This window comes from Mytilus edulis, chromosome 2 (assembly GCF_963676685.1).
Source record: "Mytilus edulis chromosome 2, xbMytEdul2.2, whole genome shotgun sequence".
Classification (NCBI taxonomy): domain Eukaryota; kingdom Metazoa; phylum Mollusca; class Bivalvia; order Mytilida; family Mytilidae; genus Mytilus; species Mytilus edulis.
The window spans coordinates 38,636,115-38,652,951 of record NC_092345.1 but is presented as its reverse complement, the minus strand read 5'-3'; the positions used below and the strand labels follow the sequence as shown (position 1 = coordinate 38,652,951).

At 32.6% G+C, this 16,837-nt stretch overlaps 1 protein-coding gene and 1 long non-coding RNA gene across 2 annotated transcripts in view; one reads left to right on the top strand and one right to left on the bottom strand.

Annotated features, from left to right (window-relative positions):
* LOC139510152 (uridine phosphorylase 1-like) overlaps positions 1 to 16,477 on the bottom strand; it is a 50,522-nt gene extending 34,045 nt beyond the window's left edge. The window contains exon 1 of the mRNA XM_071296500.1: positions 16,340 to 16,477. Within this exon, the coding sequence (XP_071152601.1) occupies positions 16,340 to 16,380 (41 nt within the window). The 5' untranslated portion in view covers positions 16,381 to 16,477. The remainder of the gene's footprint in view (positions 1 to 16,339) is intronic.
* LOC139510153 (uncharacterized) lies at positions 7,030 to 14,920 on the top strand. The gene is made up of 7 exons (XR_011661843.1): positions 7,030 to 7,563; positions 8,674 to 8,742; positions 9,505 to 10,128; positions 11,239 to 11,307; positions 12,070 to 12,693; positions 13,804 to 13,872; positions 14,635 to 14,920. It is a non-coding gene; the product is annotated as an uncharacterized lncRNA (long non-coding RNA).
* Positions 16,478 to 16,837: the final 360 nt, after the last annotated feature.

Genomic DNA, 16,837 nt, shown 5'->3' with positions numbered 1-16,837 from the left:
TATAGTTAATAAGATATCTCATATAGTTTATAAGATATCTTATATAATCTATAAGATATGTTATATCAACTATTAGATATCTCTTATATTTCATGAAATTATTTTAAAAATTTCAAATTTCATAAACTTTATAAGATATCTTATTTAATCTGTAAGATATTTCATATAATATCTTATAAACTATACAAGATATCTTGAAATTAAATGAAATAGCAAAATGGCTTGCTATATAAACCAATGAAAAAATCATCTATTTGGTATTTTTTCAACAGGTCATCTTTATAAGTTTACCTTGATTAAAATGAATTTAAAATTGAACTGGTCCATTGTCGTATTCAGTGAGACAAAGTCCTAAACTTTTTCGGAAATACCGATTTTTATTTTCTTTTCATAGATTGGGAATTTATATTCACAAATATTTTTTGGGGGCCGCTAGCCGATTTCAGGCCTAAACTATATAGTGGAATCATCCCTGATTTTGGACCCTTTGGGCCCCTTATTCCTAAACTCCCAAAATCAATCGCAACCTTTCTTTTATAGTCATAAACCTTGTGTTTAAATTTCATAGATTTCTATTTACTTATACTAAAGTTATGGTGCGAAAACCAAGAAAAAAAATGCTTATTTGGGCCCCTTTTTGGCCCCTAACTCCTAAACTGTTCGGACCTCAACTCCCAAAATCAATCCCAACCTTCCTTTTGTGGTCATAAACTTTATGTTTAAATTTCATTGATTTCTATTTACTAATATACTAAAGTTATTGTGCGAAAACCCAGAATAATGCTTATTTGGGCCCTTTTTTGGCCCCTAATTCCTAAACTGGTGGAACCAAAACTCCCAAAATCAATCCCAACCTTCCTTTTGTGGTCATAAACCTTGTGTCAAAATTTCATAGATTTTTATTTACTTAAACTAAAGTTATAGTGCGAAAACCAAGAAAATGCTTATTTGGGCCCTTTTTGGCCCCTAATTCCTAAAATGCTGGGACCAAAACTCCCAAAACCAATCCCCACCTTCCTTTTGTGGTCATAAACCTGTGTTAAAATTTCATAGATTTCTATTCACTTTTACTAAAGTTAGAGTGGGAAAACTAAAAGTATTCGGACGACGACGACGACGCAGACGACGACGTCAACGTCATACCAATATACGACCAAAAATTTTTCAATTTTTGCGGTCGTATAAAAACTGCAAAATTTCCTTAAAATTACTAATTCTGGGGCAGCAACCCAACAACGGTTTGTCTGTTTTGTCTGAAAATTTCAGGGCAGTTAGATCTTGATGTGATATACAATTTAACCCCGTCAGATTTGCTCTAAATGCTTTGGTTTCAGAGTTATAAGCCAAAATCTACATTTTACCTCTATGTTCGATAATAAGCCATGGCGGCCATCTTGGTTGGTTGGCAGGGTCACGCCACACATTTTCTACATTGGCTAGAGGTATAGGGGGAGGGTTGAGATCTCATAAACATGTTTAACCCCGCCGCATTTTTGCGCCTGTTTCAAGTCAGGAGCCTCTGGCCTTTGTTAGTCTTGTATTATTTTAATTTTAGTTTCTTGTGTACAATTTGGAAATTAGTATGGCGTTCATATCACTGAACTAGTATATATTTGTTTAGGGGCCAGCGGAAGGACGCCTCCGGGTGCGGGAATTTTTCGATACATTGAAGACCTGTTGGTGTTTTTTTCTATGGTCGGGTTGTTGTCTCTTTGGCACATTCCCCATTTCCATTCTCAATTTTACTATAAAGGGCAATAACTCCTTAATGGGTCACTTGACAATTTTTGGTCATGTTGACTTATTTGTAGATGTTACTTTGCTGAACAATATTGCTGTTTACAGTCTATCTCTATCTATAATAATATTCAAGATAATAACTAAAAACTGCAAAATTTCCTTAAAATTACTAATTTGGGGCAGCAACCCAACAACCGGTTGTCCGATTTGTCTGCAAATTTCAGGGCAAATAGATCTTGACCTAATAACAAATTTTACCCCGCGTCAGATTTGCTCTAAATGCTTTGGTTTCAGAGTTATAAGCCAAAATCTACATTTTACCCCTATGTTCTATTTTTAGCCATGGCGGCCGTCTTGGTTGGGTCACGCCACACATTTTTTAAACTAGATACCCCAATGATGATTGTGGCCAAGTTTGGTTAAATTTAGCCTAGTAGTTCCAGAGGAGAAGATTTTCGTAAAAGTTTACGGACGACAGACGACGGACGACGGACGCCAAGTGATGAGATCAGCTCACTTGACCTTTCAGGTCAGGTGAGTTAAAATTGAGTTATTTCCCTTTGAACAAAAATCAAGTAATTAATATGTATTTCATCAAAAAAATTAATTCTAAGGAAAGGGCTTTAACTGAACAAGGAGATAAGCTAAAATCGTGAAAATGGAACTTGACCTGTAACTTGTCATTATTAAATAATACACCAAATATCAAATCAATATAAAAAAGCATGAAGAAAAACAGTCTGGAACACTGATTTTGTCGGCCGGCTGGTCGGCCAGACAGACAGACAGACAGAAAATCAAGAATACCGAAATTTTGTGTAAAAGCATGCAGAAGAATATCTCAAGAAAGTTTTTGCAACAAATCAAATCAAATCTATTAGAAAAAAACGAATTATACAAATGGATGAACATTATATATAACTGTTATTCAAATATTAATATTAATATTATATATAACAACAAACCAGAGTTTATTGATATATTGATAACACTACAATATAATAGTTTTTATGGTGAGGTTGAATTCCCTGTAATTTATTTAAGAATTGAATGCTTCTTTTTGTAAATTCATTGGGGTGTAAAAGCGTTGACCGAAGTACATTTTGTATGAAGCGCGGAAGCGCTTCATTCTAAAAATGTGCGCACGGTCAACGCTTTTACAACCCTATGAAGTTACAAAAAGAAGCATTCAATACTTATAATTACATTTTTTTTAGCTATGATCAAGAAAAAACGAATTTTATATTGTTTTTATTTAATTCACCTGTGCACTTTATTGTGGGACCACGTGTTATCATGAATGAAAAGTTTTATTGAGTGATACAATTGCTTACGGAATAACACGTGATGTGCTGTTAGCTTATCAGAATAAAGTATTATAATGAAACATACATCTAATGTAATTATTCACCAATCACACAGGATCTTTTCTTGGTAAAAATAATTATATCTATGTACCTTAGCCTAACTTTCAGGTATAGAGATATGATTTTTTTTCTGAGACAAGTGCGAGTGATTATTTATTTCATTGTTAACTATACACTCCACCATAAGTTAAGCACCACCCAATTTAATTTGGAAATAATTATTTTCTTAATTATTTTTTTTATAAAAGAAATACTATATATTAAAACCTGTAAACAATAGGTAACTTTTGGATACAGGTAAAATGTCAATCGATTACATTTTGATTGTTCAAAACCCGTTTTAACAACCGGTCTTGTGTGTTTTTCGCGTTACTTTTGTTACTGTTTTTGACTAAACACAAATGATTTTAGCACGTGCATTTCGCACTTGAATTAGCCATTGATATCAAACTTTTAAGATGGCAAGACGAAAACTGAGTATTGCTGAATTCTGGAAAGTTGTAGGTATGGCAAATACAGGTCTAAGTTGCCGTAGAATAGCGGTCCATTTTGGTGTTAACCACACTGTGATTATCAGGCTCGTGCAGAGATATCGACAGACAGGGTCAGTTGAAGACCGCCCTAGAGTAGGCAGACCACGTAAAACTACTCCCAGAGAAGACAGAAATCTTTCCCGGCAAGCATGATTGAAATCTTTCTCGTCTGCTGACCAGCTTCGTAGACTTTGGCCTATTGGGGTAGAGTAAGTGTGCGGACTGTGATACGTAGGTTGCATAGTTTCCGTCTTAGGGCTCGGAGGCCAATAAAGCGCCCGGAATTAATCTTAAGACACCGTAGAGCAAGACAACAGTGGGCTAGGAACCATCGCCGATGGGCTTTTTACGCAGCTGGAGAATAATTCACTGGTCCTATGAAAGTCGTTTCTTGCTGAAGCCCGTCGACGGCAGAACACGTGTTTGGAGGGAAAGAAACACCGCATATCGGGACAATAACATTCTTGGTACAACAGCTTTCGGTGGCGGCGGTGTAACAGTATGGGGATGTTTTTCCCATGACTGTATGCTTGATATGCATGTTCTTCACGATACCCTGAATGGACAAAGGTACCGGGGTGACATCCTGAACACCATTGTATCGCCTCATTTTGACAATCACGCGTTAGCTGATAGACTGGTCTTTCAAGATGACAATGCGAGACCTCATCGCGCACGAATTGTCAACGCATACCTGACGTCGGAATCAATAGACACTTTACCTTGGCCGGCCATGTCACCTGACATGAACCCAATAACCAAAATGTGTAACAATACCAGAGTTGAGGGTCACTTTGGTACAGGAATGGTAGAGATTTCCACAGCATAGGCTACGACGACTTGTGCCAGGAATGAGGAGACCTGTATTGAATCTCTACCGGAAGCGCGGAAGCTATACACGATATTGACTTTATGAACCTTTATTGACAGTAAATGTATACTGGATTGTTTTCCAAAAAGTTCAAAACTGTATTATTATTTGAAATTAATGAAAATGATCAACAAATTAAAACATTTTGTAGGGATTTTAACTTGTTGTTTTTAACGTAAAATTGAAAGTTCCCTTCACACAGCAGGAAGCATAAAAAACCCTACCTTTTATTTTTTTTTATACTGCACAATATTTACATTTTATTCAACCAATGTCAACACGATTAACTCTTATTCAAAATTACTGAATTTTGGGATTTGAAAATTTCTTATTGATAAAAAATGGGTGGTGCTTAACTTATGGCGGAGTGTATATATGAAATTTAATTTAGATTGTATTGTCAATGGGAATAAAACCTGGTCGGATTAAGTGTGTGAATGTTTTTTTGTTATTAATGATTTTTTTTGTGGGGGTAGGTATACCACTTTTAGTAGAATATTTTTTTTAAATATAGCATTTTTCTGATGCTTCTCTGCTGTCCATGCCAGCAGGTTTCTTACTCCGTTTTTTTTTTAAAATTAAACAGCTGCGCCATGGGTGCATGATATACGCCAGTCGCGTTTTCAAAGAAAATGTCATTCTATTATGGTTGTGGCTTATTATATATTTCTTGCATGCATAGACCATGTAGACATTTCTCATATCACACTGCACGGAGTGTGATGCAAAATAGTAGCTTAATCAGCATCATTGGACGACATAACGTTCGACATTTCCATTGGCTATTCGTTAGGTCATTGATGACCATCAACGGTTACGACGATGTACAATTCATGTGCAAAATACTAGACCAACGATAGTTGACCATACTTTAGACAAATAGGTTTAACAACTTGTGAGAATGGGATATCGCTTCCAAGATATCAACTCTCGTTATTTAATTCAAATAAGTAAGTATAGATAAGTAAGTAACTAATTTCCTCTCGTTATTTTATTCCAATAGTAATAATAAACTCGCCGGAGGCTCGTTTATTATTATATTGAAATTAGATAACTCGAGTTGATAATAAGCGATATCCATTCTCACTCGTTATGAAGCCTATAAATAATTTCTCAATGTCATATCAAAAATTTATAAAAAAAATAAAATAAAATGAAGGTTAACATAATCTATATAAAGCAGTCACCAAAGTTTCATGAAAAATCCTCAAAGCACTTTAAACATATTGTCCAAAAACTGTAAAATCACCCTTTTTTACTCTTTTTTAGCTCCGAGGCCCCAAAGGATCAAGAGAGCTTTTCTCATCACTCAAGACAGTAGTCGTTGTCAGTCGTCGTCGTCCGTTAACTTTTACATTATGTTGTCTCGTGATGCTCGGATATATACGTCTAGAGTTTTACTTGCTGTTGAACATATTACAATCTGAGCAGCTTAATAACTGTATTTTTATGTTAAGGATAGCGGATCATAAGCAACGCAATTTATATTTTTTTTTACCAAAAATCCTCTCCTCTGAATCTTTTTGACCAAGTTAATTATAGATAGAGATAACTGTAAACCTTTTAATAAAGAAATTTAATACTGGAAACGTGTGGTAGAACGTTTTCCGAACAGAAAATTTGCATTAAATTGAAAATGTTTAATTTTTATCATCGTAGTAATATATTTTGGTGATTTAATGAGAATATAGGATATTTTCTTTCATTAAATTACATTTTACACTAGACAAAGTAATGTTTTAAAGTCAAGAATCTCGGGGGAGGGGGGGGGGGGAGCATGTGGTATTAAATTTATCTGACCAAACATAGTTTATTGTCTCTTCATAATGAAAGTTATTAACGGGGCAAATGGAAACTGTTTATAAATAAGATGCGACTAATTCATTGGCCGGGAAAAGCAAGTTGTGATTATTGAACATAAACCTGATGAGCGGGACCAAACAAATCTCTATGCTAAACTGTACCAGAAGATGAAAAATATGCAAATATATCTATAGGTCTGTTTTTTGTTTGTTTGTTAATTGATCTAATATGACAAGGTATATATTTGTGAAAAGCAAAATATATGAAAAGGGTGGGGTACTGGATCTCTCAGCTGCTCATCCCTACCAAAAAAATATTGAAGTGCCGCCCCCCCCCCTCCCCCCCCCCCCCAAGCCAAGAATGTTTTATGAGATATGACTATGGCTTTGTTTTTGTATTTGTGTCACGTTATGTTTTCATTCATGTAATGTTTATATGTTATATTTGTCATGTGTATGTTACTGTCACAAATCTTGTGATTTATATGGCAATAAAATTATAAAAAAAATGTATTGTATTTACGTCTTATGTTTTGCAAGTTTTTACCAGATCATTTGTCCATATATTTTTTATTGGCATAAACAAAGATATACCTAAACAAATATTGGCGAAATATAATATTCCATGAGACGCAAATGAAATGCTAATTGGCGTTGACAATCATCATAATTATGTTATTGTTTTGTTTTCTGCTTGTTTAAGGTTGATCATAGACATCTGGGTCAGGATCCCTAATAGACCTTGAGATGAGGAACTCAGATGACGTAATTAAAAAAAATATTAGTCCGCCATACAATTGTGGATGCTGTGATTTTAAAAATGGACATAAATGAACAATAAGAACTGTTTTATAGAGCTGGTGTGATGAGAAAAGAAAGATGTAGATTTGACCTGAAATAAATTATTAGAAAGGACAATTTTTTCATTGAATTTTATGATCAGAATTTTGGGATTTTTTCATGAGGAGACTAACATTTTTCACCATCTTCCGGGGTCCATCAATTTGCGAAAAAAGTAATCTCACTTGCCACCCCGAAAATTTAACCAGACATGTATAAATGTATCAGCTTCGATATGAGCCATCATACATGTTCAAGTAAACGATATGGACTGAGCAACGGAGGAAAACGTTACCATTACGGCCTATGGAGAATTAATTGTAAATGTATACCCAAATTAGAAGCTTAATTCCGGAAGTTTTCGGGCTGATTTATGGATGATTTCACCTTGTACACCACCGAAAATGATGGTTAGTAGTTTTTTATTTATACCTAGTTATTATAAATGGTTTAAGATAAATATTATTGATAAAGATCAGCAAAAACTCAATGAAACTTTGCTTTTAAAATGCATTACTGGCACGGGGCTGAACACTTTTTTTAGGCACAATCATCACTTTGTTTACTTCCGAGAGATCCGAAAGGAATTTGTTTACTATATTGAAAAAGGCAAGAAACAACTTTTAAATATTATTAAATTGTAAGTAAACATGACACAATATAGTCTTTGTTATGTAATTATCACTTCGGTCTACAGGAATACCTGATAATCAAGGGAGATAACACACTTCATACGAGTAAAGTGAGATGCATCATCGCATGTGCTTTTATCCAATTCTCAGATCTGCAGTGACATCACAACATGTAACTGACCAATCAATGATTAGCATTTTTGTTATGTAAACAATGTTGATAGGTGATGCGGATAAGATTCCTCTAGATTTTCCATAGACTTATTGCAAATTAATTTAATTGATATATATCATAACCAGTTGAATATAGTAATTTTACTCTTTTAATACTGTTAAAGACACTATATACTATCTCCATTTTGATTTTGAACATACTATAACCTCTGGTTAAAAAATAATCGGCAATATAAATAATCAGTTATCCCCTTCAAATAGACGAAAAATCTAGAGGATTCCGGATTTCATCACCTCCTGACAAATGTGAATGCCAGGATGTCCGGATCTGAGAATGATTTGACCCCTGGTCAGTAGATATCATATGCAAAAGAAACAGAAAAAACATGTACATGTTTTAAGAAAATCATGAACTAATATTTTTAATGCGCTTGAGCAAAACAATAGATATTGTCATTTCTCAGTGAAAAAGGGGGAGGGTCAAACCTTTTTGAAAACAATATTTCTGCACCTATTCAACTATTAAGCTAGTTAGCTACTACCCATTGCTTCTAAAATAAAAGGTTTAAATGAAGGTGACTAAGCCACAAGGGAGAAGCATTTGTCTTTCTTTGTGATTAAACTTTCAAGAATTAGATTTTTCTCTCTCAATAGTACTTATGTATTTAAATCAAATGATAACACAGCCTGAGTAATTTTTTTGTCTTATTTCAGTTCCAGACATATCATTACTTTTTAACCTGAGATGGCAAACTAGAGGTTTTAAAAAGTCCTGAATAACTGGTAAGCATTTTGCTTTATTAGGCAAGCTCTAAATTGTTTATTTATGGTATTTATGCAATTGAAATTACAGTCGGTATGTTAAAAATATGCAAATATGAAAACTGTTGCTATGGTCTTGGTATTAAATGAAAAGGCTTAGTTACAGATCGTTTCGACTCAATATTTCGAGTTAAATCTTGCGGCAACTGTTTCTCACGTAACACTGCAAACTATATTTAGCTCTATTTTGATCGGTCGTTATTTAATGACGCCATAATACATGTGATGTCACAATGTTTCCTTTAAAACCTCATGTGGATTTCTCACTAATAAAAGGTTTTCACTGAAATACATGTTAAAAACATTTTTTCTCAAATAGAATTATGTGAAAGGACAAGTTTTGAAAATTTGCACTATATTGCACTCTAATTATATGATAAAGATGACTTTCCAAGTAGTTAAGAGTGCTTTCCACAGTTTTAAATACCAGATTTCCACTAGTAAGAATAATTATTTTGGTGTTGGTTTTTTTATAAAATCTTCATTTTTGCATAATTTCTCTGTCAAAATGCACTTTAAGGCACACGAAAATTTTATAGAATGCTTTAACAGGGTCTGTGTATTGTAATTAAAGGTTATAATCAGAAGTTTTGTCCTTGTTTTGACTAGTGAAGGTATTCTGGAAGAAATTAATTATACAAACACATTGTATTCAAAATAAATGAATATAGCGACGAAAGTGTCATAGCCTTATAGTGCTAAAACAACTTTATTTTTTTTCAGAAATGGACAAAAATACACAGATTTATTCAGAATGTTATACCGATGAAGATAACATAAAAATATTTGGAAAAATCAGAAGTATGAATTTCAATATGGGTCAGGATCCCTAATAGACCTTGAGATGAGGAACTCAGATGACGTAATTAAAAAAAATATTAGTCCGCCATACAATTGTGGATGCTGTGATTTTAAAAATGGACATAAATGAACAATAAGAACTGTTTTATAGAGCTGGTGTGATGAGAAAAGAAAGATGTAGATTTGACCTGAAATAAATTATTAGAAAGGACAATTTTTTCATTGAATTTTATGATCAGAATTTTGGGATTTTTTCATGAGGAGACTAACATTTTTCACCATCTTCCGGGGTCCATCAATTTGCGAAAAAAGTAATCTCACTTGCCACCCCGAAAATTTAACCAGACATGTATAAATGTATCAGCTTCGATATGAGCCATCATACATGTTCAAGTAAACGATATGGACTGAGCAACGGAGGAAAACGTTACCATTACGGCCTATGGAGAATTAATTGTAAATGTATACCCAAATTAGAAGCTTAATTCCGGAAGTTTTCGGGCTGATTTATGGATGATTTCACCTTGTACACCACCGAAAATGATGGTTAGTAGTTTTTTATTTATACCTAGTTATTATAAATGGTTTAAGATAAATATTATTGATAAAGATCAGCAAAAACTCAATGAAACTTTGCTTTTAAAATGCATTACTGGCACGGGGCTGAACACTTTTTTTAGGCACAATCATCACTTTGTTTACTTCCGAGAGATCCGAAAGGAATTTGTTTACTATATTGAAAAAGGCAAGAAACAACTTTTAAATATTATTAAATTGTAAGTAAACATGACACAATATAGTCTTTGTTATGTAATTATCACTTCGGTCTACAGGAATACCTGATAATCAAGGGAGATAACACACTTCATACGAGTAAAGTGAGATGCATCATCGCATGTGCTTTTATCCAATTCTCAGATCTGCAGTGACATCACAACATGTAACTGACCAATCAATGATTAGCATTTTTGTTATGTAAACAATGTTGATAGGTGATGCGGATAAGATTCCTCTAGATTTTCCATAGACTTATTGCAAATTAATTTAATTGATATATATCATAACCAGTTGAATATAGTAATTTTACTCTTTTAATACTGTTAAAGACACTATATACTATCTCCATTTTGATTTTGAACATACTATAACCTCTGGTTAAAAAATAATCGGCAATATAAATAATCAGTTATCCCCTTCAAATAGACGAAAAATCTAGAGGATTCCGGATTTCATCACCTCCTGACAAATGTGAATGCCAGGATGTCCGGATCTGAGAATGATTTGACCCCTGGTCAGTAGATATCATATGCAAAAGAAACAGAAAAAACATGTACATGTTTTAAGAAAATCATGAACTAATATTTTTAATGCGCTTGAGCAAAACAATAGATATTGTCATTTCTCAGTGAAAAAGGGGGAGGGTCAAACCTTTTTGAAAACAATATTTCTGCACCTATTCAACTATTAAGCTAGTTAGCTACTACCCATTGCTTCTAAAATAAAAGGTTTAAATGAAGGTGACTAAGCCACAAGGGAGAAGCATTTGTCTTTCTTTGTGATTAAACTTTCAAGAATTAGATTTTTCTCTCTCAATAGTACTTATGTATTTAAATCAAATGATAACACAGCCTGAGTAATTTTTTTGTCTTATTTCAGTTCCAGACATATCATTACTTTTTAACCTGAGATGGCAAACTAGAGGTTTTAAAAAGTCCTGAATAACTGGTAAGCATTTTGCTTTATTAGGCAAGCTCTAAATTGTTTATTTATGGTATTTATGCAATTGAAATTACAGTCGGTATGTTAAAAATATGCAAATATGAAAACTGTTGCTATGGTCTTGGTATTAAATGAAAAGGCTTAGTTACAGATCGTTTCGACTCAATATTTCGAGTTAAATCTTGCGGCAACTGTTTCTCACGTAACACTGCAAACTATATTTAGCTCTATTTTGATCGGTCGTTATTTAATGACGCCATAATACATGTGATGTCACAATGTTTCCTTTAAAACCTCATGTGGATTTCTCACTAATAAAAGGTTTTCACTGAAATACATGTTAAAAACATTTTTTCTCAAATAGAATTATGTGAAAGGACAAGTTTTGAAAATTTGCACTATATTGCACTCTAATTATATGATAAAGATGACTTTCCAAGTAGTTAAGAGTGCTTTCCACAGTTTTAAATACCAGATTTCCACTAGTAAGAATAATTATTTTGGTGTTGGTTTTTTTATAAAATCTTCATTTTTGCATAATTTCTCTGTCAAAATGCACTTTAAGGCACACGAAAATTTTATAGAATGCTTTAACAGGGTCTGTGTATTGTAATTAAAGGTTATAATCAGAAGTTTTGTCCTTGTTTTGACTAGTGAAGGTATTCTGGAAGAAATTAATTATACAAACACATTGTATTCAAAATAAATGAATATAGCGACGAAAGTGTCATAGCCTTATAGTGCTAAAACAACTTTATTTTTTTTCAGAAATGGACAAAAATACACAGATTTATTCAGAATGTTATACCGATGAAGATAACATAAAAATATTTGGAAAAATCAGAAGTATGAATTTCAATATGGGTCAGGATCCCTAATAGACCTTGAGATGAGGAACTCAGATGACGTAATTAAAAAAAATATTAGTCCGCCATACAATTGTGGATGCTGTGATTTTAAAAATGGACATAAATGAACAATAAGAACTGTTTTATAGAGCTGGTGTGATGAGAAAAGAAAGATGTAGATTTGACCTGAAATAAATTATTAGAAAGGACAATTTTTTCATTGAATTTTATGATCAGAATTTTGGGATTTTTTCATGAGGAGACTAACATTTTTCACCATCTTCCGGGGTCCATCAATTTGCGAAAAAAGTAATCTCACTTGCCACCCCGAAAATTTAACCAGACATGTATAAATGTATCAGCTTCGATATGAGCCATCATACATGTTCAAGTAAACGATATGGACTGAGCAACGGAGGAAAACGTTACCATTACGGCCTATGGAGAATTAATTGTAAATGTATACCCAAATTAGAAGCTTAATTCCGGAAGTTTTCGGGCTGATTTATGGATGATTTCACCTTGTACACCACCGAAAATGATGGTTAGTAGTTTTTTATTTATACCTAGTTATTATAAATGGTTTAAGATAAATATTATTGATAAAGATCAGCAAAAACTCAATGAAACTTTGCTTTTAAAATGCATTACTGGCACGGGGCTGAACACTTTTTTTAGGCACAATCATCACTTTGTTTACTTCCGAGAGATCCGAAAGGAATTTGTTTACTATATTGAAAAAGGCAAGAAACAACTTTTAAATATTATTAAATTGTAAGTAAACATGACACAATATAGTCTTTGTTATGTAATTATCACTTCGGTCTACAGGAATACCTGATAATCAAGGGAGATAACACACTTCATACGAGTAAAGTGAGATGCATCATCGCATGTGCTTTTATCCAATTCTCAGATCTGCAGTGACATCACAACATGTAACTGACCAATCAATGATTAGCATTTTTGTTATGTAAACAATGTTGATAGGTGATGCGGATAAGATTCCTCTAGATTTTCCATAGACTTATTGCAAATTAATTTAATTGATATATATCATAACCAGTTGAATATAGTAATTTTACTCTTTTAATACTGTTAAAGACACTATATACTATCTCCATTTTGATTTTGAACATACTATAACCTCTGGTTAAAAAATAATCGGCAATATAAATAATCAGTTATCCCCTTCAAATAGACGAAAAATCTAGAGGATTCCGGATTTCATCACCTCCTGACAAATGTGAATGCCAGGATGTCCGGATCTGAGAATGATTTGACCCCTGGTCAGTAGATATCATATGCAAAAGAAACAGAAAAAACATGTACATGTTTTAAGAAAATCATGAACTAATATTTTTAATGCGCTTGAGCAAAACAATAGATATTGTCATTTCTCAGTGAAAAAGGGGGAGGGTCAAACCTTTTTGAAAACAATATTTCTGCACCTATTCAACTATTAAGCTAGTTAGCTACTACCCATTGCTTCTAAAATAAAAGGTTTAAATGAAGGTGACTAAGCCACAAGGGAGAAGCATTTGTCTTTCTTTGTGATTAAACTTTCAAGAATTAGATTTTTCTCTCTCAATAGTACTTATGTATTTAAATCAAATGATAACACAGCCTGAGTAATTTTTTTGTCTTATTTCAGTTCCAGACATATCATTACTTTTTAACCTGAGATGGCAAACTAGAGGTTTTAAAAAGTCCTGAATAACTGGTAAGCATTTTGCTTTATTAGGCAAGCTCTAAATTGTTTATTTATGGTATTTATGCAATTGAAATTACAGTCGGTATGTTAAAAATATGCAAATATGAAAACTGTTGCTATGGTCTTGGTATTAAATGAAAAGGCTTAGTTACAGATCGTTTCGACTCAATATTTCGAGTTAAATCTTGCGGCAACTGTTTCTCACGTAACACTGCAAACTATATTTAGCTCTATTTTGATCGGTCGTTATTTAATGACGCCATAATACATGTGATGTCACAATGTTTCCTTTAAAACCTCATGTGGATTTCTCACTAATAAAAGGTTTTCACTGAAATACATGTTAAAAACATTTTTTCTCAAATAGAATTATGTGAAAGGACAAGTTTTGAAAATTTGCACTATATTGCACTCTAATTATATGATAAAGATGACTTTCCAAGTAGTTAAGAGTGCTTTCCACAGTTTTAAATACCAGATTTCCACTAGTAAGAATAATTATTTTGGTGTTGGTTTTTTTATAAAATCTTCATTTTTGCATAATTTCTCTGTCAAAATGCACTTTAAGGCACACGAAAATTTTATAGAATGCTTTAACAGGGTCTGTGTATTGTAATTAAAGGTTATAATCAGAAGTTTTGTCCTTGTTTTGACTAGTGAAGGTATTCTGGAAGAAATTAATTATACAAACACATTGTATTCAAAATAAATGAATATAGCGACGAAAGTGTCATAGCCTTATAGTGCTAAAACAACTTTATTTTTTTTCAGAAATGGACAAAAATACACAGATTTATTCAGAATGTTATACCGATGAAGATAACATAAAAATATTTGGAAAAATCAGAAGTATGAATTTCAATATGGGTCAGGATCCCTAATAGACCTTGAGATGAGGAACTCAGATGACGTAATTAAAAAAAATATTAGTCCGCCATACAATTGTGGATGCTGTGATTTTAAAAATGGACATAAATGAACAATAAGAACTGTTTTATAGAGCTGGTGTGATGAGAAAAGAAAGATGTAGATTTGACCTGAAATAAATTATTAGAAAGGACAATTTTTTCATTGAATTTTATGATCAGAATTTTGGGATTTTTTCATGAGGAGACTAACATTTTTCACCATCTTCCGGGGTCCATCAATTTGCGAAAAAAGTAATCTCACTTGCCACCCCGAAAATTTAACCAGACATGTATAAATGTATCAGCTTCGATATGAGCCATCATACATGTTCAAGTAAACGATATGGACTGAGCAACGGAGGAAAACGTTACCATTACGGCCTATGGAGAATTAATTGTAAATGTATACCCATCTATAGGTGTGTTTGTTATTCTTATGCAAATGTATGACTTATCACTTAGACATCATCGACACTGATGCATAGATTTGACAAACTTTTTAAGTATCAAAATAATTTGTCTCATTTTTAGTGAAAGTTTGATCAAGAAGATAAGAATGTTTAACTTCATATAACATTGTGATACTTTATTCAGGTAATTTTACACTAATTAATACTGTTTAAACTAAGTTAAGAATAAACTCAGCATAGATACCATGTACATTTTGTACGCCAGATGGACATTTCTTATGCAAAACGATCGTTAAAAAAATAAACATCTCCCCCTTTGTTTAAACACCCTGTATGTAGCCCCTGCATACACTATTCAGTCTGGCTGAAGCCGGATAAGAAGTATGATGAAATCATGGAAAAAATTGTATTTACAATCACACAATCGATCGAATAGCCACGTGTTTTCATAAATCGAAGGTGTTGCCTTTTATCTCGTATTTGATTGGTCAAACTCAGTGTTGTTTACTAATAAAGCTTGAATTGTAAACAAACATGTGTACCGGATTTCCAGACAAATAACCAATATGTACACACTCTTCAAAATATGTAATTGCAATTTATAAAACTGAAAAAAAAACATTACAAAAAATGGAAAATACGAAACCAAAATTCAGAAATAATGATCTATGTAAATTATATTAAACTAGCGAAATAAAAATGAGGTGACCAGATACCTCAGGCTTTGACTGCCCAACCGATTGTTTCCTTTACCATATATGTGATAAATACAAGTACATTGTTGGTCATTGTTGAAAATTTTTGTCAATTATTTTCTGTTCTTTAAATGGGATCTAAAAGCACCCTACAAAACTCTAATTACTGTAATCTATCGATATGTAGTTAATTAATTCAACTATCGTCTAAATAGGTTTCCCGAGAATAAATTTAATTTCCCTAAATATTCACACATTAATATAATAGTATATAATATTTACAGAAACTGTTACGTAAATGGTGCTTTTTTTTGTAAACAACATCTTTTTCTCTCAATGCATTCATTCCACTCAAAGTGGAACATGTGGAACATGACAATTTGTATCTTTAGACATATTTTATATTATACATTGCAGTTTTATGTATTAGTGAACCATTTCAAAATTCAAATACTGTACTTACTTAACATGTTCATTTCCGTTTACGGTGGTCATGATGTCCATCTGGTTATCGTTTTGATAAAATAATGAATGAACAGCTTGCAACTAATTGTATTAGGATCACGAGGTTCGATGAGGGAAAATCGTGTGTTATAACCAGGATTTAATAGATAACATGTTTGATATTATTACAGACGCTTTAAGCAATCTGGACAATTGACATAATTATGCTGCCTTTAAAAATACAAAATTAAGCAAACATTTCAATTCTAAAAATAATAAAAATATGGAATTAAGCAAACATTTCAATTCTAAAAAACAAAACAGTTGAAGTGTATATTTAATAATAAAGGTGGCTGTACTATAGTAACATGTTTGGATAAAAAATGATTGAACGGTTTTCAAAGACAATGCATCGCGAAACCGTTTTCGATTTAAACAGGTTTATAAACTGTTTATAGAAGACGAGAAAAAAAGAATAATGAAAAAACAAAAAATCAAGAGCATCCCTGTGATAGTT